The sequence below is a fragment of the Corvus cornix genome, chromosome 4 (assembly GCF_000738735.6).
Source record: "Corvus cornix cornix isolate S_Up_H32 chromosome 4, ASM73873v5, whole genome shotgun sequence".
NCBI lineage: Eukaryota > Metazoa > Chordata > Aves > Passeriformes > Corvidae > Corvus > Corvus cornix.
Genome location: NC_046334.1, coordinates 36,825,316 through 36,849,722, shown reverse-complemented (window position 1 = coordinate 36,849,722; position 24,407 = coordinate 36,825,316). Strand labels below are relative to the sequence as shown.

Sequence of the window (24,407 nt, the reverse complement as noted above, 5' to 3'; positions counted from 1 at the left end):
TGCAAAGCAACTCACTACTGCTTTCCTTCTCAAAACTGAACAGTAAAAAAGATAGTGTTCAAATTACCAAAGTCAAGGCTTCAAATAAGTTTTCAAGTTGTTATCACACCTTACAATCAAACGGCTATGGAGTTATTTTCAGTCCTTATGCATGTTATTTCTCAAGATCAATGTAGGCACATGGACAGAAAACACCATTGTCACAAGACCACAAAACTCACAGTTTTCTATTAATTTATAGCTAAGTATTTTGTAGAACACTGATACAGAAATAAATGTATTGAAATTATTTCCTTCAGAGCATTAAAGAATTCTAACTTTTCAAATAAAACCTTTTATCTACATTTTATTCATTCCTTAATTATAGTATTTTAATAGAAATTATAAAGTATTTAAATGTAACTGTATGCAGAACAGCTTTCAAGCTGTTAATTCTAAATCTGAATGTGTGAAAAGTGCATTCAAATCAAATCAAACTCTTACTAAAGTTCATTCATAATAAGATTTTTTATATTTTATGAAAAATTTTTAAGAAGTAGTTTTCTTTTCTTTAGTGATGATACACTAAAAAGTACACAAAAGAAACAAACTTATCACTTTAAAAAAATAATTCTATTAATTCTGCCAATATGCAGGACTTTTTCAGAAAGATCCACAGTAAATACTGTCAACTGGGTCATATAGGGCATTGTCCTTTAGAGGATTTCTACATCTGTAGCCTCAGACACATGCATTCTGAGACATATTTCTAGTCAAAAAGAGCCAAGTCAATCAATAGAAAAAAACAAAAGGGGTTTCACTGACATAAATGCCCTCAAAAAAGCACTCAAAGCTAGTATTGATAATAGCAGTAACTGCATCTTTCTTGCTGTGCACAAGCACCCTCAGATATGAATCTGAGGCCAACCTAGTGATTTCTCTGCATTATGAATCTGCTGGAAAACTTGCAGAACCACATTTTGATTATTCAAGCTGTGGCTGCTGAAAAGAATTATGGAGGCTCTTGGTATGTTCCAGAAGATGCCCTTTCCTGCATATCCACCAGCCCTAACACCATGGTGTGGCTTGGCTGGCTCCAGCCATCCTGCCTGCCCTCATGGAGACACCATCCAACAGACACTGGGCAGAAATGCTGGACGCCTGCAAGGAGCTTCACATCAATTCAACAACAGAGAGCATTTCCAAGCAGTCTGCTTGCAGATGAAAAACAGGATGTTTGTAAGCACAAAAATAAGGAGAGACCTGACCTTTAAAACTTTCTAGGGGACCATTCCACTCAGGTAAACCTAAAATAGAGCCAATAAAGTCTTAGTATATAGTGCCTGATCCTGAAAACCTGCATAGCTGAAATCTACTCAGAAGAAAATTTTATTATCTTTCTCAACCTGTGCAGTCATAAGCATTATTTTCTGGAGAAACATGGAAAGACAAAACCCTGAAATGTACATGTGAAGGTGTTTAAATGGCAAGTTTATGGTAAATTCTCACAGTACATGCATTTATGACTTAATACTTCTCTTAACTGGAACACAAGACTACAACTAGTCTAGAATACAACTACATTAAAGGTATTATTTCCCATTCTTATCTGACAGGAGAGGAACACTATTGCAGTAATTAAATCTCTGTTTTATCACGTCATCAAATAATGATCCTATCATTTTGTATTTCTGTTTTTCATTTCCATAGTAAAGTCAGTCAGTGATTTTTTCCTGCTTTTCTTTCACATTAATTTTTCTTTCTTTTTAGTTTTTAAAGGCAAATTCTAATACAGAGTTGAGATATAGTAGTTTCAGTAAACTATATCAGTGTCTATATTTATTCAATTTATGTATATGAAGAAGTATTTCAGCTGGATGATGATTACAACTCTGCTGGATGGTCATGCTGATGGCCAAATCGTTCACTTCAAACTTAGTAATTTATCTGCACTCTTTTGTAGATAACATATTCAACCAATATTGATAATAAAACTTGTTGGAATTTTTTTAAACAAAGTAATTAGCAATTATTTGATGGAAGCTTTAAATATGTTTAAAATTAATTCTTCACTGAAAAATGTTTTCAGATTTTCAAAATGTCACAGACATTTTCAAAATGAAAAATTTGGAACTTTGGATTTAAGTTGTGCTATTGAGAAATTGCATTTGTATAAAGTAAGAGGATAAAGTAAAAAAAAATACTTCAAACTATTGAATTGAAACAGAATTATTTGACTTGCTTTGCCAAATAAATCTTTTTTAGTTTTTTACTTCAATTTAAACTAGGAAGAGTTTTAAAATATCAAAAATTCTCCTACCAAAAAAAAAAAATTAACAGCTGCTCAACTCTTTTTATAATACTTACAGAAATTATTTTTCAAAATACTTAAGAATTAACATAGTAATTTCTAAATTTCATGAAAGTGTAGAATCCTAAAGCAACTAGGCTAAATTAGACATGAAAAATAGACATTCCTGAATCTAAAATTTGCATTGAAAAAATGGTGAATGCCATCAAAATCACATGACTATTCTTGGGTAACCTACATAATGAAGGAGTACGCTGGAATATATTTCAGAAGCAAATTTAGTCCTGACTTCACAGATTATGTATCATTTATTTGTCTGCATAGGTGCCTTTTTAATTACTTGAGGATACCTATAACCAGGTAAAGAGGAGTAAAAAACATGTCTCCAGACACAAGCATCATTGTTTATTTGTATGTTACGAAAATATGTATATCTTCAGAATATTCACTTCTGTTTCTGTGCCATGTGATTAAGAATCACTTTCTTTTATAGTTCCTTAATCCTGAATGTCTTTGCCAGTTTTGCCCTGAACTGACAGAAGAATAAGTCAGAAGAAAAATCAGGGCTTTAGCTTCCGTTTATTTTAAACGAAGACATTTTATGTACTATTCTCTTTATCTGATGTATTCACAGGGAACAGCAGATATTAGACATGTAGATAAGATTGATTAATTATACAGTGGCCAGATAGGCAGAATTCTCACAAATATAATTAATGTGCATGTCATTAGTGATTTTATGAGGAGTATCTCCAGAGGCCAGGATCCTAGGTTGTAAGGCAATCTACAGACTTAATAGCTGTTTTCTAAAAGACCAGTGTGAAGTTTGTCCATTTGAAGACTTCACATATTTACTGTAAATGGAGAAACTTAAAGTGAATTGTGTGCCCAATTACCACTAGTTTACTAAGCTTTCTCATTTCACTAAATGGATTACAGACTCTATAAACAAATAGAAAATTCTGTGCCTGTTAAGGATCCAGCAATATTTTTAACAGACTCTGATAGGGATGAAATTTCAACAGGTTAAGATAAGCTGTGGATTCAAGAAGTCGATGAGGTAATGGTGCAACTGCTATTTAGAAGCAGGTAAGGTTTCTGTAAATAATAATTTAAAAAAAACCTTCTTGCTCTTCTTTCTTTTCTTTTTTTTTCCCCAACAGGATGATGATACACGTGATAGTCAGTTTAGCATTACAGCATATGGAGTGGGCCCATGTGTGCCAGCAAAAGACGGAATGACACAAAAGGGGCCAAATAATCCTGTTCAAGCTGTACCAAAAAGCCCTGATGAGATGAGAAAGGTATTCATTGACCGGGCCAAGAAGATAGACACAATATCCAGAGCTTGTTTCCCATTAGCCTTTCTGATTTTCAACATTTTTTATTGGGTAATCTACAAAATCATCAGGCATGAGGACATTCACCAATAACAAGATTAAGGCTTGCAGTACATAAAGATCTGGCTGTCACACTCAACAGGAGGCTTCTTGTTAGAAATGCACATCAGAGGAGTGATCAGAAGAGTTAAAATGAGGGGGAGAAAAAGGATCCTGCACAGCCTGCAATGACCAGCTACAGTGGGATGGAAGAATGACACCCAGAGAAGATACATCTGCTATTACAAACTTTCCTTGTCAAACTAAATATTAATAACTTTTTCATTGAAAATCACTCTCTACTGAAGCTTTACTGCCAAGTATTTATACATACTGTTACATAGTGGTATAAATGTACAGTATTCTTTGATGGTCCTTAAATTTTTTAAATTCTGGTGTATTTTTAATTTTAAAAATGTTTCCAGGATACCCTAGGTAAATCCCACAGTATTACAGAACAGATTAGTGTTTGTAAGCTTTATTTTAATTTTACAATATAATGAGAAATTTCTGATTGGACAAAACAGTTTAAATGACTTGATCTAGTCTTAAGGACAGTACTGGTGGTTTTGCAATGAACATATTTAACACATTTAAGTCATATAATTTATTCAATGTACTTTAAATTACTGTTCCCCTGGAGGGTGTATGTTGAAATAATCTCAGACAGCACAAAGTAAACAGCCTAACAGTCTTCATATCATATGATAAATACATTAAAATTTGTAAAATATTAATTCCTGTAAAGGATTTTTTTTCATTTAATTACTTATACATTGATAATTTAAACATTTTTTTTAATATTTTTTATATTTTTAAGTGGTTTCTTTCTCAATTCATAAAACTCATACAGCTTGTGAAATAGACAAATTACATCAAAATTTTGCAATGCTTCATTTTGATTCAATGCAAAGAGATCTTGGACCAAAACTGAAAGCAAAGAGTCAACTGCTTCACTGAAGCATTTGGAGGATGAATACAGTTATGTTTATGCACATTCATCTCCTATATATTACATAATTACAGGAAGTTTAATTTATGAATGTGTCAAATTTTCTGACTCGTTCTTTGAAGTTTATTAATATGACTTAGATACTGGTTAAGAAGCACTTTACAACTTCGGAAAAACATGCAGCTGTTCTAAAACATAAAAAAATACCTGGATGGTCCTTTACATTTACCGTATTTCACATTAATAAATAGCAGAACAACTATTAAAACTCTTAGAAAGATCTTCCCTGTTTAAGTTTAAATAAGTCATAGTAGTTACTTCTTAAAATTGTAACACCATGGATCACATTTATGGCTTAGTGTCTAGGCAAGAGTAATTAATTTTGTCAATCTCTTGGCAAAACAAAACCTTGGTAAGATGTGGAAATATAGCATTTAGAATTATTAGATACTCTAAGCCCAGTAGGTGAGGCCGATTCTCATTGCAAAATATTTTTATTTTGAACATGTTTAAAATGTGTGCTTTGTTGGTGATCAGAATGTGTGTAGAAAAGCAGAATCAGCTGGAGGCAAACATCTGGTGCACTGCCAAGGGCATGGTGCATATGAAGTAACAGAAGCAGTGGAACTCTGCATTAGGGATTGTAACATAGCAACCTTGGGTTTGGTTTCATTTGTTATTGTTTTCCTCCAAGGATTAGTTAGAGAGTTTCTCTAATAGTAGCTCTCACATTTTGTTAAACTGCATCAGAAGGAACATGTATAATCCACCTTCCTTTTAAAACTATTATTCTTTTCTAGTTTTTCTTCATTTATATCTAAAATCAATTCACTCTTTGGCTTTTTTTTCTGATACCATGTCTGCTCTCTCTCAAAGTTAGGGTTAGTTTTATTGTATGGAAAGAGATGTTACCTTGTTTCTGTTATCAGCAAAATCAACTGTACTTAGTTTAAGGGCTGTTTTCAAATGCATATAACATTTGGCATGTGATTCTGTTTTGATACAATGGAACCAAGATCTCCCTGGAGCTGATGGTTTTGGGGACTTTTTTAATGGAACCAAAACATTTGCCAAGGCCAGAAGCCTCTGTAGTCCACTAATAATGTGTCTTTCAAAAGAAATCAGAACTTTAAAGTTAAGTTCATTTAGATTATTCCTAAATTACTTAATATAAAGTCACATAGTAGAGAAAGAGAAAAATGTCATTTAAGATGATAAGAAGCTTCAAGGCAAAAATGCCTGCTATTCACCACTGACATTGGGAATAGTCCAAAACTGCCAGCAAAGCTGGAATCAACAGTTACCAACACCAGCTAAGATTAAGTGTAAGAGATGATTTTTTTGCACTTTGTATAGTGAAGCAGCAGGAAATGATGTTAAGATACAAGAATTGAAAGGTACTCCACAGTATTTATCAGACTGCAGTATTTATGCTACACTTCCAGGAAAGAGGCAGTGGAAATGCAGAAAAAAATCAAGGAAATAATGCTTGAGGCAAATGGTATCTAGCAGGGTTTCTCCTGCATATAAAAAAGACCCCATTCATTAGGCAGAAGAAGTTAGCTACCTCACTTCACTGTCACTGGACCTGGGCTCTGCAGAGGACAAGTCCTTGGCAAAGCCACACCAGAAGGCTTGTCATAAGCACAAACCCCGTGTGACAGGCTAATGCAGCTTTGTCCCAAGTCATCATTCACCGTAGGTGCAGACCCTGTACTTCTCAGGTCATGTTTTTGTGATTTCTGTAGACCAGCCCTATACATCAAAAATTAAATACTGGCACTAGAAGGACATTGTAACACAATGAGAACAGAGGGAGACACAGTAGGATCTGGGAGAATATCCCAGTAAAACAGCTACTGAGGAGCTGACACAGTCACCATTAAGGGGAAAAGAAAGGATGAGGCACTCTTAGAATTTTTCCCAATCTCTCAGTGTCTCCATAGGTGCACTGGTTCAGGTGGAAGCAGTAGCTACAGGGGGAAACAGTTTATATCATCTGCTGCAAAGTTTATATTGTTTTGTGACAGTAGTTTCTACCTGTGCAGATTGACTTCCCCACCATCCTCTTTTCTTGGTGGAAAGAGAAGCAGAACAGGAAGATACAGGATGAAAAGTCTGGGCTGGGCATAGCAGAACAGGGGCCATAGGGAGAGAGAAACCCCAAAGCAGTGCCTGGAACCTCTCACATGACTGTCTTTTCATTCTGCACTAAAGAGAGGTGTGGCCGAATCCATGTCACCCCTCATAAGGCAAAAAACTTCAGTACCTTGAGAGAGGAGAAGAAAAGCCTCTTAGAGGTGCAGTAGAAATACTCAACTACTACCATACCAAACTCCTGCTTAAATTCCAAAGAGCAAAATGCATTTTATTTTTAAAACTATATTCAAATATCAGCACAATAGGCTTCCATGGTTAGAGGGATGGTTTTTTTCTCTATAATGCTGATAGACCATGGGAGACTTGAAGATTAAAGGAAATAAGGAATACTAGGATTTTACTACTTAGCTATTTTAACACATAAAGTACATTTTACTTTCAAGGAGTTTTTACAGCAAGCAGTATTATTTAAACAGGTTAGTATAATTCAGGAAAAACAGAGCATTTACTTAAAATTTAATTATTTTTTCAGCTCTATCATACATTAGTTTTCTTTGGATTCCTTTTCTTATAGTTCATTCCAAAATCTGCTTTATAAAGGATCATTTGTGACGTGTGAGAGATGGTTCTGTCACTAGACAGAAATAATCTAGTTGATTAAATGTGCACTTTACATTTAAGGAGTGAGGTATTGCTTCCATTTTGTGTATAGTCCTTTACAGGTCTGTAGAATGATAATGTAGATAAAGATAGAATATAATAAACTCTACAAAACCTTATATTTTTTAACAGTAGGGAAAGATAAAAAGTCTTCCTTAACCTTAGAAAAAAAAAGTATTATTTTCAGCAATAATTATATAGTAGAAGGAAATTAATTTATTTATACCATTCCCAGCCCAAGCTGACATGGTTGGTTGCAAAAGATACACTTTTTGTGCAACTTCTTCTCTTGTTTGAGCTATAATGGGAATTAATCTAATCCAACACAATATAATTTGGTTTTAAAATGTGAAATTGCTGAAGGAGCTAGTAACACATACAGTACCCCTGTGAGGTAGTAAAATAACTTTATCCACATCTTACTGTACAATCATATGGTTAGATGAGTACTATATCAGATTTCACAGCTTTTTTCCTTTTTGAGACAACTAAGAATAATATAAATCTCAAACCAGACTACTTGTTAGTAATAAAACGGGTGTTCTGTTTTGGAGTGGTTTCAGAAAACGTGTCTTCAGGCAACAATCACCTCCAGTAATTACTGAAGTACTATCAGTTTGGAAGGCTTGTGGAAGCAGGTTAGATTGCTAGAAGCAGTGGATTAATGCCAGAAAAAGTGTTGGCTCATCCTGTCTTCTTGACATTCTCGAATATTACTGCACTTCTTCACTTTCATCTTTGTGAAATATGCAAGAAACATTTCTTATGTTTGTATTTTAATGTATGACAGAGTGATACTAACAGATGAAATGGACTAAAGTAGCTACTGGTTTTCCATGAATGTGGAATTGTGAGCTGTATAAGAAGAAATTGCGCCATAAGCTTTTGACATAAAGGTTTAACATAGTATAGAGTATTTTGTGTGTTAGTGATCCTGGCTTTTTAAAGGCTACAGCAAGAAAAACAGAAAAAAAGTGATATGGTAGTGTATTAATAATTTGTCTGTGAGTTTTCAAAATATTCTCCTGTGAGTTCTCTCTGACAGCAATTTCATCTCAAAGTACTTCCTTTTTACGTAGAAATCTATAAATGTGTTGTGCATGGATTTGATTAGATTCCTTTTCATTGTATTACAGTATCATATTGCACTTAAACTGACATTCTCTGCAGTCAGAAGAGTTAAAAATGTGAAATTTATGGTGTCACCCATGTCATTGTAGATATTTTGTTCAAAGAAAAATAAACTTATCTTTTTTCAGAAACTGTGGAATTATTTTTATGATATTTAAGGCAATGAATTTAAAGTCAAAAAAGGAACTATCAACACCATGGGAAAGAAGGATGAAAACCTCAAGAGTAGTTACTGTGCACTACTATTAAGTATTTCAGGAGTGAAAGCAAGAGAGAGAAGGAATAGAGTGTCTTTGATTGTTATATGGGTTCTAGCTCCAAAAAAAAAACCTTGTTCTGAAAACTCAGGGAAAGTTATCCTGATAAATTCCTATTGAAATAAGTACAGCCACTCCAAAATAGTCCTGCTGATCTTATCAAAAAGGCAAAGAGTTTCACTTGCAGCAAAATAGCCTTATGAAAATTCTGTAGATCTCTGAGCACCTCCTTTGTACTCCTTGATAGAAAACGCTTGAAGTTGGCAGATAAGAAGACATTTGAGAGCAGTCTGAGTTCTTCTAATCTGGTTACAGCAGTGTTAATGCTCCTATAAAGAGCACAGAGAATGGACATCTCAGTAACAGCCATATCTGTAGGAGACAGCACAGCGCTTTGTCACTCCCTGCCCACATGTGACAAAAGGCAACATCAGTTCACTCCTCCCAGTTTGCTTATCACGTAGATGGGACCCAAAACAACAATTTTGACATAATCACAAATGAAGTATTTCCATTATCAGTTGCAAGTAATTCAGTTCAGCAAACCTGTAGCTTGGAGCTTTATAAAATGGAAATTTCTCAAAGGAACAGTCAGATGAAACAAGAGCACCAGAGAAGCCTTAGCAGAAATCTTGAGTGAGCCTTCACAGAGCCTGCAGAACTCTCAGATCTTTGCTATTTGTGACAGCTGTTCCTCCAGCAGATCTATACTGTATTGTCTTCCCTAATAAAAGCAAAGCATAGGTGGTACCTCTGCCCTTGTTCAGACATATTCACAAGCAACCATGTCACGAAACTACTGCAGTAGCAAACATTTTCATGATGAGGTACACAGTTCCCAGAGCACGACAACTGCAAATGCACTGTACCAGGTGTGCAATAAGCAACTAAAAAAGAAAGTAACAGCCAGGTAATGTGACCTGAGGATTATAGGGAAAAGAAGTAACAGATCTTAAAGAGATTAATGTGGGATTTATGGCATAAAGTACATGACCCTTTCAAAACAAAGTTCTGGAAAAACAGATATCAAATATCCTCTTTTTCATGACTGCATATAATAATAGTTTTAACCTAATAGTTTTAAAAATACCTAGCTATTTTAAAAAATTTTAGAAATATTTAATTTCACATAGCCCATACAGTGGATTTTATTTTTTACTATCTATACACTATCAGGATCTGAGAACATTCTTTTTTTTTTCTGAATAAGACACGAGCCTGTGAATTTAAAACCCAGGACAACAATCCTCAAAAGTCACAGAAAATTACAGAGCAATTTTCATTTTGGAACTGAATCATACTTTCTCAAAAAATTTAATAATACTTCCAAACATTTAACAAACAAGTATATATTTTATATAGAATATTTTCTCATTAACAAAAATGAAATATTTAAACATTTCCATGTTCATTTCATTTCACAGAGTTACAAAGTCACAGAGTGGCTGAGGTTGGAAGGGGACTCTGGTAGTCCCCTTGTGCAAAACCCCTGCTCAAGAAGGGCCACTTACAGCCAGTTGCCCAGGGCCATGTTCAGATGGCTTTTGTGTATCTCCAAGGATGAAGACTCCACAGCCTCTGTAGGCAACCTGTGCCAGTGCTCAGTCCCCCTCAGAATAAAAAGTGTTTCCCGGTATTCAAAGGGAACATCCTGTGTTTTGGGTTGTGCCCATTGCCTCCAATCTTGCCACTGAGCACTGTTTAGAAGAGCCTGACTCCATCTTCTTTACATACTTCACACAAATTTTTACACAAGTTGATGAAATCCCCCAAAACTGGACACAGTAGTCCAGGTGTGGCTGGACTCCCACTCCAGTGCAGAGTGGAAGGGAGCAATCATCTCCCTCAACCTGCTGGCAGCACTGTTAATGCAGCCAAGCCCAGCACTAGCCGTCCTTGCCACAAGGGCCCGTTTCTGGCTCGTGTTCAGCCTGAGGCCCACAGGACCCCAGGTCCTGTTCTGAACACCCCCTTTCCAGATGCTCAGCCCTCAGCATACACTGCCACGAGGGCGCTGTTGCTCCCAAGGTGCAGGGCTTTGCACTTTCCCTCACAAGGCTGAAAATACTTTGCTTGTAATATTAGTCCCTGTTTGAGTAATCTGCATTTAAAACCTCTACTGAGGTATTGAGTTCAGCCTCAAACCCACTCATGTTTTATTTCCTCCCTTACAAGCCAAATAACATACTGACCTGCCTTGAAAACTTCTCAGTGTTGTTTTGGATGTGTTTATTTATTCTCATTAAGCATGTTGAGTAGGTACAGAAGACATGAAGCAGTTGTTTTTAAAAGCACATGATACAGTTGGTTTTCCACCTGAATATGAGGAAGATCTTTACTTTGTGGGTGAGTGTGCACTGTAACAGATTTTCCAGACAGGTTGTGGAGTCTCCTTCATGGAGATATTCAAGAAGTGTCTGGACAAAATCCTGTGCTCTAGGATGACCCTGTTTAGGCAGAGATTGGACTACATGAGCTGCTGTGGTCCCCTCCAACCTGACCCATTCTGTGATTCTGTATGGAGTAAACCCCTTGTAGAGATCAGAATAAATCAACACGTTGCTCGAATTAGGATTAACATATTTAAAGCAGGAGGTTATTGGAAGTTTTTAAAAGCTGCAATTATACTTCATTGCGTTATATGCGAACCAGGTGTCCCTCCCCAGCCATTTCTTATTTTATTGGGGCAAAAGCATCGTCGTGTCTCAGGACAGTATAAATTACACCACAAGATGGCGCCCTCTCATACGGATTGAGGCATGTTTGGGGAATATGCGTTTTGTTCAGGGACAAAAGTCAGCAAAATGCATTCTTCCTGAAGACATCTCCCACACTGACAGTCATTATTAAGAAGGAAATTTATAAAATATAGCTACTGGTCATGCTACAAATCATAATTCATTTGGAAAGTGATGGAAACATTTTGAGGTTATCCTGTCTTAGAAACAAAATTAAACATTGAAGGTCTTTGGAGTAAATTCCTCACAGTAAGGACGCCTTCAGAGTACAGGTACAGCTATGAGAATCACTTATTAGATGCATCACTTACTAGATATGCACAACAGCCATTCCACTTATTAACCACATGTGTGTTGTCATGATGTCACAAACACAAGGTAGTATAAATAAGTTTCAGGGTGACTTAGTTGAGGCTTTCCAGTAACTGAAGGGAACCTACAAGAAAGATAGAGACTCTTTTCAAGGGCATGTGAACTTTTTGCATAGGACAAGGGGGAGTGGATACAAACTGAAAGAGAGTAGGTCTAGATGAGGTATTAGGAAGAAATACTTCCCTGTGAGGGTGGTGAGGCACTGGAACAGGTTTCCCAAAGAAGCTGTGGTTGCCCCACCCATGGTAGTGTTCAAAAGCAGGTTGGATGGAGCTCTGGGCATGATCTTTAAACGAGATGATCTTTAAAGTCCCTTCCAACCCAAACCACTCTATGATATACAGGTTTCACTGAGGAATAGATAACTTCATATTATCTCATATCTAAGCTGAGGTGAGCCCATACACTTCAGCAATATAAACAGTGTAAATCTGTAACTCAGTTTGTCTTGTGATAGCTTGTTGTATCACTACCCTCTTGCTTTCCTAGCAGACTTCATCCCTTTACACATTCACTGAACAGATATGGGAACAGCAGTAAAAGCACCCTGAACTTAGATCTGAAATGGTACTGAGAATATTATTATAGATAGATACTACAGAATAGTTACAGACCAGAATAGATACTACATTGCACCACTAAGATCCATTTATTGTTTGTCCTTCATTTCTCAAGAGAGTACAACATATAGTTTCTTTCATGATTTAGATGTTAATTAAATAGGACCATGATGAACATTATTAATTTTGAATTTAGTACTAGTTAATAAGATATCTCTCCAAAGTTAAAGAATTGTATGTTTAAGGTTCACAGAAGTATTTACAACTTAAAAATCAATGAGTATTGTGGTTGTTAAACTCTTTTCCCACTAGGCTTTGCAGGCTCTCCTCAACGATAATGCAACTGAATTACTTTACACTTTGTATCTAACTGCATTGACAATAAAAGAAGTTCAGTGAAAATAAGTCAAGAAGAGCATATCTCGCTTCAACAGGAAACTTTTGAATTGTATGTGGCTGTGGTCAGACATAGTACAGAAACAATTTTATACCAACAATTTTGAGAAAACAAATTTAAAAGCACTTTCAAATGTAATCTGTCCCCTTTCCAGTAGCCTCAGATTTAACTAAGGTTTATAAGTACCAAAAAAACCCTTGTTTTGGTTTTGGTTTTGGGTTTTTTTGGTGGTTTTTTGGTTTTTTGTTTTTTTTGCAAATACATGAGACCAAGTAAATTTCTGAAGGGTTTTGAAGCAGTATCAAAGCAGCTTCTAGATGAGGGAACAGGGAAAAGGTGTTACTGGTTGTGGCAGTAGTTCAGTGTTCAGGCAAAGTCTTGATGATACAAGAAGGCCCCTTTCTGAGAGCTCCTTACATACTGATTTCACCCCAGAGTTAATTCCTTCATTTCTTAACACCACCTCCAGAATGCTGCTTTCATTTGAAAGGCAGTGCATTCCGACACCACCCTACGACACACGGCAAGTGTATTAAACTGGTTTGTTATCCCTGCTCACCTTCTAATTATTTCTCCCTTGTGACTGGCATCAACATTTCACACAGCTGCTCCACTTCTAGAACAGTTATATTGTCTTTCAGATTATTAAACCTCTAATACTTTATTCTTACATATAATACTCATGCTTGCGTTCCCACTCTAGCACCCCTTCAAGGGAAAGTATGGACACAAATTAACATGAAAACCCTGACCATTCTCTTGGCATAAGAGTTACTGGAAAATTCAGGTACTTAGATCCTTTCCTCACCTCTTTTCTTCCTTTACTACCTAATCCTGGAAAAAAGTTCAAGCTCGGTTTTCAGTATGAGTAGGTCCAAATTTTCTTAAGTCTTCTGTAAGTATTTTTTTCACTACATATTTTAAAAATATCAAACCTATGTCTAAATCATATCATAATTTATATATTTTTTTTTTTAATTCTTTCCTTGTTTTCACCTGAGGAGTACAATTCTTTTGGGATGTCCAAAGAGACCACAGGACAATTACTGTAAACACACAGAAAATCCTATACACGCTGTTTTCCTGTCTACCCTCGTAATCTCTCCTGAACCTGTACTAGCTCTCATGCAGCTGTATCCCATTCTCTAATACTTATGAGATGTCTACCGGTAATTTCAGGGCACAGCCAGCATTAACTCATCCGTGAATTTTGTAAGGTTACTTAACCTTTTTTAAATTAAAGCAGAATATTTCACTCATAACCAACAGAGCAAAATAACCTGCATACCTCTTGGGGCCTGTGCAAAACCATCCAAAACAAAATATTTTTTTTCACAATATCTAACCAGGCTACCAGACCACTCTGAGCTGTCTACCTGGGAGAAAAACCTTGCAATATCACCTCTGTGGGAATGTTACAAACTATGCATGCCCATCCGTCTTGCCTGATGTAAGTCTCCATTGAAAGATGTAATTCAAATTGCATAGCCAATAGTTTAAATCAGTGAGTGACTGAGTTCATTCTATGCTTGCAATTTTCTAAGCTTAATATCCTTGACAGACTTTTAGTGGCTGTAGTTTCTGTGAATCTATTTTGAACTAGAATTTGCTGTCAAGCCTGTATGGGTAGTTACCAATAGCCCTGTTTTGTGGGTCTGAAGTCAGTGGAAAAATGTCTGAGAAATTGGATCAGGATGGTCCACCTGCTTACAAAAGGCAGTGGTTATATATCTCATTGTAACCGGAATTTTAATTACTGTTTTTTCAGAGGAAATTGAATCATCATCTTTGACATAATCTTTCTGAAAAACTTCAATTTGCTTCAGACCTTAAACAGATGTTCCAAACTCAGGAGTTAAGCAAACTCTGAGTCCTTTCCAGTGTTTAATTGTTGTGTGCCTGTAAGTTAATGAGCTATTTATTCTCTTCATAAAAAAAAAGTGCAGCAGAATCTCAATTGAACTTGAACATCTGAACCAAACTTGAACATCTGTAAAATATGCTTGCCATCCTGCCTCTCTTAATTCTATTGCCATCAAGTCTAGCTCTGCCTGAAGCAAAAATATTTCCACAGACCTCAAGAGTGGCTGGTTTCAGTTATACTATAATATTTTAAATAGTAAAATAAACATGGAAAATTTTGTCAGAGGTGGTAACAGAGTAATTATGCAACATCCAGAAACACTACCAAAAAAATTCTTTTCATTATACAACTTTTTGACACTTCCTTCATCCTCCTGTTTGTTGTTTATTTTTTTAAATCTAGTAATAAAAACCTATGGAAACAAACGAAATATTTTTGTTTGTGCTGTTTATATCTAGACAGTAAATAGTCAGCAGAGGTCAGAACAAGGAAAGAAATACTCAAATCACCTAGCTCTAGACAATATACTTGAGTTGAGATTTAGAAAAAGATCACTTTTTTCTTTTCATTTCAAGTTTTAGAGAATATCCATAACTATCCCAAATGGTTCATGCTTTAGTTCCTTTCCCACTTGAAAACCCAAAGTGAAATTTTCTCTATCAACATTCTAAATCCATCCAACATTAACAGCTCTTGCCTTTCCCTGGACAGTAATCTTATTAAAATAAACAAAATCTTTTGTGGAAGGAAGTGGACTTCTTCAGAATCTGCATACACCCTCCAACCAGATACACCATTGAACAGAGATATATTTGCTCCAAGTCCAAACCTATAAGCTGCCTTCTTGGAGTTTCTGTGCTGATAAGAACTTACCTTTGATCTGACCTTTGAGCAGAGGTGATTAAACAGATTTTACTCATGTTTTACCTGCACAGGAATCATCCTTGGATATTGTAGAGAGTAAATATTACTTATGAAATAGATCTGTCTAAATAGTTGGGTTTCCTATAACTATGAAAAACAAAATTTAAAAAAAAATTCACACTGATGATTGTTTATTTTTAATCAAATTAGAATTCACCTTTATCTGAAATCAATAATTTTATTGGAAACATAAGTGAGAAATAAAATAAATAAAATACATTGAGTAAAGTACAAAATTATAGCATTATTATTTTCAGATTTTTTGTAGCAGGCTGACCCACTACAAAATGTCCACCAAAGCCACTCTGGCACTCCTCCTCAGCTGGACAAGGGAGAGAAAATATAAGGAAAGGTTCATTGTTCAAGATGACAAGGACAGGGAGACATCACTCAGCAGTTACTGTAACAGGCAAACCTCAGAATTAACTTGGAGAAATAAACTGAACTTATTGCCAATCAAATCAAAGTAGCATAGTGAGAAACAAACGTGAATCTTGAAAACACCTCCCCACTACTCCTCCCTTCTTCCCAGGCTCAAATTCACTCTTTCTCTACCTCCTCCCCCTCAGTGACACAGGAGGATGGGGAATGGGGGTTGCCATCGGTTCATCACACATTGTCTCTGCCACTCCTTCCTCCTCAGAAGGGAGGCTCCTCAAACTCTTCATCTTCTCTGACGTGGGGTCCCTCCCATGGGAGACAGTCCTCCATCAACTTCTCCAACATGAGTCCATCCCGCAGGCTGTGGGATACACTTGAAATATTCTGTAACTAAATATTTTGGCTAAGTAAAAAAGGTGTAATACTGGTTATGTGATGCAAATTCATATGTTCAGTGTACCTAGAATGTGTATTGTAAGTGAACATAAAATCACAGAAAAAAAAAAGGGATTTCTGAGTTAACATGGAATCAGATACATATGTGTGGACAGACACTTGCTAAATCTGTTTTTAAAGAACTTCACAGCTTCTCAGCAGCTCATTGTTTTTTTCTAAATATATAACTCCTTCCTTTTGCAATTTAGGCTATTATTTCTCATTTTATCTACAACAAACAGGGAAAGCATTACTCCCTTCCTCTTTGCTAATTACTTTTTTAATGCATTCCTTCTCCACACCATATTCCTTTGTTTTTCTCTTTTGTTTTCCAAGAAAATAAAATCCAAATCACTTATTCTTTCCTCATAGATCATGGTTTCCAGCTTTGAAATCACTGTTTCTTCTCTCCTCTACATGCGTTTCAGCCAATCCTCTGCCTGTTTTGGAGAGGAAAAAACAGAACTGTACAAAGTCTTCTCATGGAAGCCTTGGTAGTGAGGTGCAGAGGAGAGGGATTACTTAGTGTGTTTTGGACATACAGCTCTGTTTATACATTTTCTTTTTCACGGCTTCATGCCTCTGCTGATTCGTGCTCAGCCATTCTAATCCATAGATCTTTTGTGCACAAATACTAGCAAGCTTCATCACTTATTTGAGCAAAATATTTTGCTCACTTTTTGTGAACCTTCCTTTTAAAATTCCTTCCCCAGCTTCAAAAACTTCAAAGGTTTTAAGACTGCTCAGTAGAGTTGTCCCCATCTCTCAGTAATAACAAAATTTCGCTATCATAGCCAAGATACATATTATTCACATGCTGTAATAAGAGTACTTTTAAGGAAGAAAGTATGAAATTTTGAGTAAATATTCATCTCATGCCATTTCTTGCTTTCAGTAAATAAAAAACAGATTTTCCGTCCTTCCCTTTTCATACATGTATGCCCACAGGCACAAACTAATTTGTTATGGAGGATTCTGTCAGTGTTAGAGAGCTATTGGAATGTTCTCAGCATATAGTTGGCACCTAAACAGGAGGAGTTTCTGCTATTGAGTGAAAAATTTTCGTGATAAACGTTGGAGGATCATCTTATATTATTTCTCAGAGTGTTTCAGTTACATGATAATACTTTTTTAAAGAGAGGAAAAAAAAATCTGCAATTGCTGATTAAAGCATGGACACATTTAGTTCATAGTCTTAAAGCAAGGAACTTATGCAAAAATCTTGATTTGAAGTGAATCACAGAGGATCAGCAAAATTCAGGGGCAGAGTCCAATGAAACAAATAAATAAATACTCTACTACTTTGAAAATAAATTGATTATTCAATAATTGAGAGGAGAAATATCAAGTAGACAGAAAAATGAAAGTTTTATTAAGAAAAATAGTGACTTGTGTGAATTAACTTTGGAGTTTCTATGTTCTGTTACTGCTAAATCAATTATGTAATTTCTCAGAAATGACAGGTAAAGGTCAAGGTAAAATCAAGCTAATAGATTCATGGAAACAATAACATTGTAACTGATATTATACAGAAACAGAGAGTAAGACTGTGTTGCTCAAATATATTCACCTTTCCCTGAATGTGTCCTTTGATTTTTTTGGCTCAGCAGTCAAACATACAGCTTTTCTTTTCTGGTTATTAGTGTTACTACAAATAAGGAACTGAAAATAGTTCCTGAAGAACTTCTTCCAAACATCAAAAGATAGGCTAGCTGTTTACACATTAGATATACCCCTATTAGCATAAATATTTTGAAACCTTGTAATATCTAATTGATTCACACTGACAATTCTCAGTTTAAGATTTTTCACTGATTTATAACTTAGAATAACTTCTGTTGGAGGACAGTTCCTTGATAGAAGATAAGCTGTCGTTAAACAAAAGATTTCTCCTGACAATATGGAGTTTCTTAAGCTTATTTTATGCATTTCCAAGGCCACAGCTAGAAAACTTAGTGAAATTTGCTCTCTTACAGAAGTTAGGTGTTTAGCATTCACTTAGCAGGTTAAGAACTACCTTACTTGGACCTAACAGGAAGAGAGAAGTTACTGCCACCATAAAAGAAATCAGTGACAGTCTATACATATGATTATACAAAAATATAATTTGGGACTAGTAACAATGAGATAGGTTCATATAAAGAAATGAAATTTTAGATTTTCAGAATGTTGGGAAACTTGCCATCATTGGATAAATGTAACTTTAGTACCATCACATCTCATAAGGGAAAAATCTTGTTCTAGCTCATTTTCATGTGAGTATTTAGACCAGAGATCCCACTGTCGATTAACCTATCTCAAGCAGCATGACCTACTGCAAAGTGACAGTAAAGCTATTATGGATTTTTGGAATACATTTCATTCCTTTGAGGGTATTGATGCTCAGAATATAAACAGGCTATGTTGCCCTGGATCTCTGTCTCCACCCTTTTGTGGATCATATCCCTTGAAGCCTTATCCAGAGAGAGTGGAGAATAATCCAAGCATGGCTTTTTAAAGATCCTATTCTCATCTGCATAGCACTAGTTTTATTCCAGAGATATTTTGGGTTTCTTTATTGTGTAACCTTTACATTTTCTCTAATTGAGTTTCAGCCATTAGCTGGTAGGGGAAGAAAATAAAGTAACTTTCTAGCATTCTTTGACTATGGTCCCAACAGTCATATTGATGCTATCCCCAAAATGCAGTGTCATTTACAAAAAGACATCTGGATATGGTGAGAAGAAAAACCTTTGCAGAAGGTGAATTCAGAAATCTCTAGTACCTCTATGGAAAACTGTTTTTAAAGTTGTCTTTCACTGCTCCTAGAGAATATGTAGTTCAATTTTTTGAGTTTTTATATAATTGCAGTAACATAAATTGCAGTAAAATGCAGCAAAACAATTTAATATTGTTACATCTGGGTTTCCAGTATTTCCAAGAATACACCCACACCTCTATTCCCTCCTTCTCATTGCTAAGGACAATGTGTTCAGAATCAATACTTACTTTTAATTTTTCTCTGAACCTGCCAAACTGTTCTGCATGTCAAGAATTATTGAATGGGACTGCCAGTTATTTCAGAGAGCACATGGGAGAAAAAAGACCTAGATACCCTTCCAAAACCCAGAAATGTCAGTAAATCCAAATGCTTCCCTTGATGTAATTTCAAACATCTGAAAAAACATTAGTAACCCAATGCTAAGGATTTGTCTTAAATCATTAAAGAAACAAGAATGTAAGAGACCTGATTCTTAGTACATTTTGTCTCATTTAGTTATTATCTGTGCAAAACATGTACAGAAGAAGATACTAATTTTAAAATTGAGAGGGAAGGCAGTGCAGTATTTCCTCCATCAAAAGTAAGCTCTTTGGTGTAAACTGGTGGCTGATTTTGTATCAGGTATCTCAGATCCACTGTGGAATATTTCTTCTCTTAAGCACTTTCTGAAGAAAAGACATTAACCATTAATTGGTGATGGTGAATTGTCCTTTTGCTTCCCTCTTCCATATCAGTTGCACATCTGATTTTACATGAGAAAGGGAACATAAGGTTGGGTGCCCTCTGGGAAGTAGAGTAAGTACCAATGAGTAATCATACACTGAGAATTTCAATATTTTTTAAAAAGTCTTTTTTTTCTTCATCCTAATTTATTTTTCTAATAATGTTCTCGTGGTTCATACTTAATGGCTGTCATGGTTTATTTAGTATATTAAAGTGACAGAATGCTATTTCAGTAGTGCTGTATCTGTGATGCAGACAGATGGGTTCTGTTGAAACAGGAATGCAGTCAGAATTCATTATGTAGCATGGTAGGAAGAATTCCCATCCCTTTTTTCTTCTTGGTTTGTTTATTCGTTTGTTTGTTTTCCCTAGGATCCTGGCATTATTGTTTTTACTTATAGCTCATCCAAGAGGTTCTATAATCTTGACTTTGCTCTTTTCCATGCTTGCAATGGGGTAAATTACTACAAAAATGCAAGTTAATAGAGAAGAAGGGATGGTTGTGACCACAGTTAAGGAAAAAAAAAACTATCTGAAAATTAATTGTAACTTTACAGTGATTTCCTTAGCCTTTTTTTTTTTTTTTTCCTTTTTTTTAAGCCATAAATAAAGGGAGACAGTGAAAAGAGAAAAAGGGATAACAGGCTGAAATTTCCATATAAGTATGAAGCTTCAATAAAACATGTTACATTGAACATGAAAATTCCTTGGGTGGTTCTGGACTCCTGTCACACCAGAGCCATTATGAAATCATAGGCATATATATTCCTGGTTGCAAAAACTCTTTCCAAGAAGTATATGCAGTTGATTAAGTTACATTTAATAGCTGCTGCTTGGTCAATCCTTTGACAATTTAGAAGCACATGGTACAATGCCAGACCAACATTAGCAGTACACATGATCCATCACAACAAGTTCTGTAACTCTCCAACATCATGTGAGTTAAAATTCGGTTTCACAACCTCCAAACACATCTGTCTGGAAATATGTAAAACAGTTTCCATAAACTTCTCAACGACCTTGTATGCTAGAGAAGAAAGGAGGAGCCACTTTTCATTCAATAGTATAAAACAGAAAGTCTTCAAATTATTCAGTAAGCTGGAATCTGGTCGGCTTGAAACACCCAGAAAAAAGGACTTAGAGATGACTACAGAATAGCACTAAACTGTCATGCATTGCAGGTGAGGAAAAAGGCAAAAGGAAACATAGGAAGCATAATTAGATACACTTTTATTAGGAAAAGATCCCATTCAACAATCCTGGAACTCTTCTGAATGTATATGTTCAAACACCTAAAGCAGATCCAGAGGAGGACTACTTAGATTAAAAAAGAATATGAAATTTGTCTTTCACATCAGATGGCTTGAATGGCTTAATTTTTTAATCTGGTAATAGAAGCAGCCGGCATATATGACTGATTTGCAGAAAATGAGCATATTCTTGTAATTCTGATGAGGGATAAACATCAAGAACAAAAAAGAGCTCTTTTAAGCTAAGAATGAATGTCAAGGGGGAATAAGGAGATCATTAGTATTTTAGACTTTCTTCTTATAGATGAAAGAGTCCTAACCTGTAGAGCTTTCAGTACTTGGAACAGACGTCTAGTGAAAGCAGTAGGAGCAAAAGCCTTCAAATAGAGAACTTAGAAGGAACATAGTGTGATTTCCTACAACAGAATGAGATTTCTCTCAGTGGCTTATTTCCTTCTAGCACATTGTTTCCTTTACTATGTGAGCATGTGCACATACATACACATATATGTATATGCAGACAAATTTGCAGTACACAGAAACTACATGTTATTATATAATGCATTTTACCCACAGCAGTGTGTTTTTACCAATGCCAGTATTTCATCTGACTGTATGCATGTGAAGAGTAAATAGAGACAAGTGAAAGGTTGGCTAAGAATTAAATGTCATAACCTTTTGCCACTGCAAAGAAAAATATGTACTTTGGGTGTATAGCCCTGAGTCAGTGTTTTTATTGACATTAAATGGTTATAAAATATTTTCATTTTAGATAAACACAACGACAAAGCAAGAACAAATACATTTTTCCAGGAACTAGTTAGGATCTAGTGTACCTTAGTATACCCTGAAAAACAGTGTATAATTTAGGAGTGAGTCATTAGGGCACCAGCTTTGGAGGATTGTTCAATTCCTGCTCCATCATGGACTTACAATTAGTCATAAGAAAGCCAAGTGGGGCCTATTTTTACTATTGTTAGTTCAACCACAGTGCTGATGGAATTACTGAAATCACTGCTAACTCACTCACTGTTCTGAGTGAAGCATAGACTTGAAGAGAGTGTGATAAAAATTAAGGCAGTCCAGCAACCCACTGACAGTGAAAGAGGTGATGTCACCCCTTCCAGCCTCCTCCCTGATACCCAGATACACAGCCCTGCCCTCTCCCTCATACCAGCTCTGTGGCTGCCCTTCAGAAATCTGACTCAGCTCACTAAGCTCACTATTTCTATCAATAAAAACAGGGAAGGAAGAGTCAATTCTAGATGCTCAAAGTCAGGACCATGGGAGACAAGGCTATGCTTTTTAATATAAAATATTCTTCAATTCGCTGACTCATCTGAAACAACATTCACAGCCTTCAAAAGGGCTGAAAAAACTATTTCTCAAGAGCAATTACACCGTTTCCACAAATGTCTTTTAGGCAATGATTCTACAAAAACATTGAGGAACAGGAAGGAGACATAATTTTTCAAGGATTATATCAAAAAAAACACTCACTTATATTTAGCATTAATCTTTAGCTCTAAATTACTTCTGGATGGATAAAAATTTGCACGTATTTGTGAGTGTATTGTATGTATATCAATAAATAATAACCCAGTCAGCCATTTCATGTTTCAAAACCAATTATTAACATTTATAGACAAAAATACCTTTGGCATTGGTGATTAGAATATTCTCCAGAATAGCGACCCAAACTAACTACCTAAAGAAGCGACATTATTGGTTCCATAATACTGAAGGGTTTCTTGGATAAAGGAGCAAAAGAAATTGTAGTATTTCTTGAATCAGCTGGCAAAGGCCCTACCCCAGGCCCTTCTCAGGCTAGCAATCTGTTAGGTTCAGTTTCTGAAGTCCAAAGCAGTCCTCAAATTGAGCTGGATTTGTTTGAACCACTGTACATTGACTGGTTCATTTTGACTGAAATGATCCCAGGAACAAATACCTGAATAGTTTAGATAACAGAGCTGATGGAACAGTGGTCTCTGTCAAAATTCCATAATACGCTTCCAGGTTTGAACAATTCCAGCCAGCTTACTTCTTTTATGATGTGAAGCTATGCCTTAAGTCCCCCATGAGACACAGGGATAAGACCCCGGCCCACTATCTTCAGAACACCCAGTTAGTTAAACCTTAGCTGCTCAATCACTACTACTGCAAGGCAGAATCTGGAAATCATCACTAAAAAAGCTGATGTTTTTCTACACTAAATTCTGCAATTTTTAATTGTATCTAATTTGTTTACAGGTACAGTGTCTTTTCTACAATACTGATCACCACGTTATCTAACAGCTCCATTTGTATTTTTACATTACCTCTTTGGGCAAAGAAAAAGGATTTTTTTTCTATACATGAACACAGAAATTATGAATAAGCACCATAAGAAATTATTTTAAAAATTTAAAATGAAAAAAAACAATTCAACAAATAACTTAATACTAAGTCAATAGCAGCATCAGGTCCCATCCTTAAGTTCTTTAGTGATGCAACATTAACAAAAGAAACATAGGACACATTTACTGTTTTACTTTACTGCCTTCATCCATCCTTTTTATGTTCAGTGGTATTAGTAAAGCATGGCAGCGTGCTCTCAGCCACTCCCAACAGAAAAAACCAGGAACAGCCTAGGCAGTTGGAACAACCTTCCCTTCTCTTCCTAAAGAATCAGCATTCTTTACCGTGCATTTGAATAACATTGTTTTTCAATGATACGTGGTAAGGTTGTGCTGATTTATTTGCATTCTTTTCTATCTAACTGATAGAACAAATCCTACAACATACTGTGCTTATATAGCTCTGCATGATTTTTTACAAAAGAAATTCCAATGGTTTCTTTCTTCTGTTTTCCTTTTTAGTACCTTTGTGTTTCTTGCGTTTGTAAGAGTTATTTGCCAAAGAAACAAAAGTTTTCTTTTTCTGAAATGCTAAAATAACTAGTTATCATCAGACCCATGGATTACAGATTAAGCTGTGGGTTTGTGCCTCAGCAGAAAACAGATTGCAATCAATTTTTTATGAGTATCATACCTTTCCATTTCCCTTAAACTCTCTTTCAATTCCTTAGTTTTTTTTTTTTGAAAGGTTTCCCATTGTGAGGGGAATTGCATGAAAAGCACAAGTGCTGGAGTTGTACTGAGGAAATATTGTTCTGCTTTGTTATGAGTCAGACTGGATGGAATCAAAACATATGGCTTGGTCTTAAGAAATACTGGCTGAAAAATAATCAAAAT

General features: G+C 35.6%; 1 protein-coding gene across 3 annotated transcripts in view; it reads left to right on the top strand.

The window, feature by feature from the left end:
- Positions 1–8,643, top strand: part of GLRA3 (glycine receptor alpha 3) — an 89,754-nt gene extending 81,111 nt beyond the window's left edge. For all 3 annotated transcript variants that reach the window (XM_010401456.3, XM_010401457.3, XM_010401455.3), the window contains one exon: positions 3,454–8,643. In XM_010401456.3, the coding sequence (XP_010399758.2) occupies positions 3,454–3,723 (270 nt within the window). In that variant the 3' untranslated portion in view covers positions 3,724–8,643. The remainder of the gene's footprint in view (positions 1–3,453) is intronic.
- Positions 8,644–24,407: the final 15,764 nt, after the last annotated feature.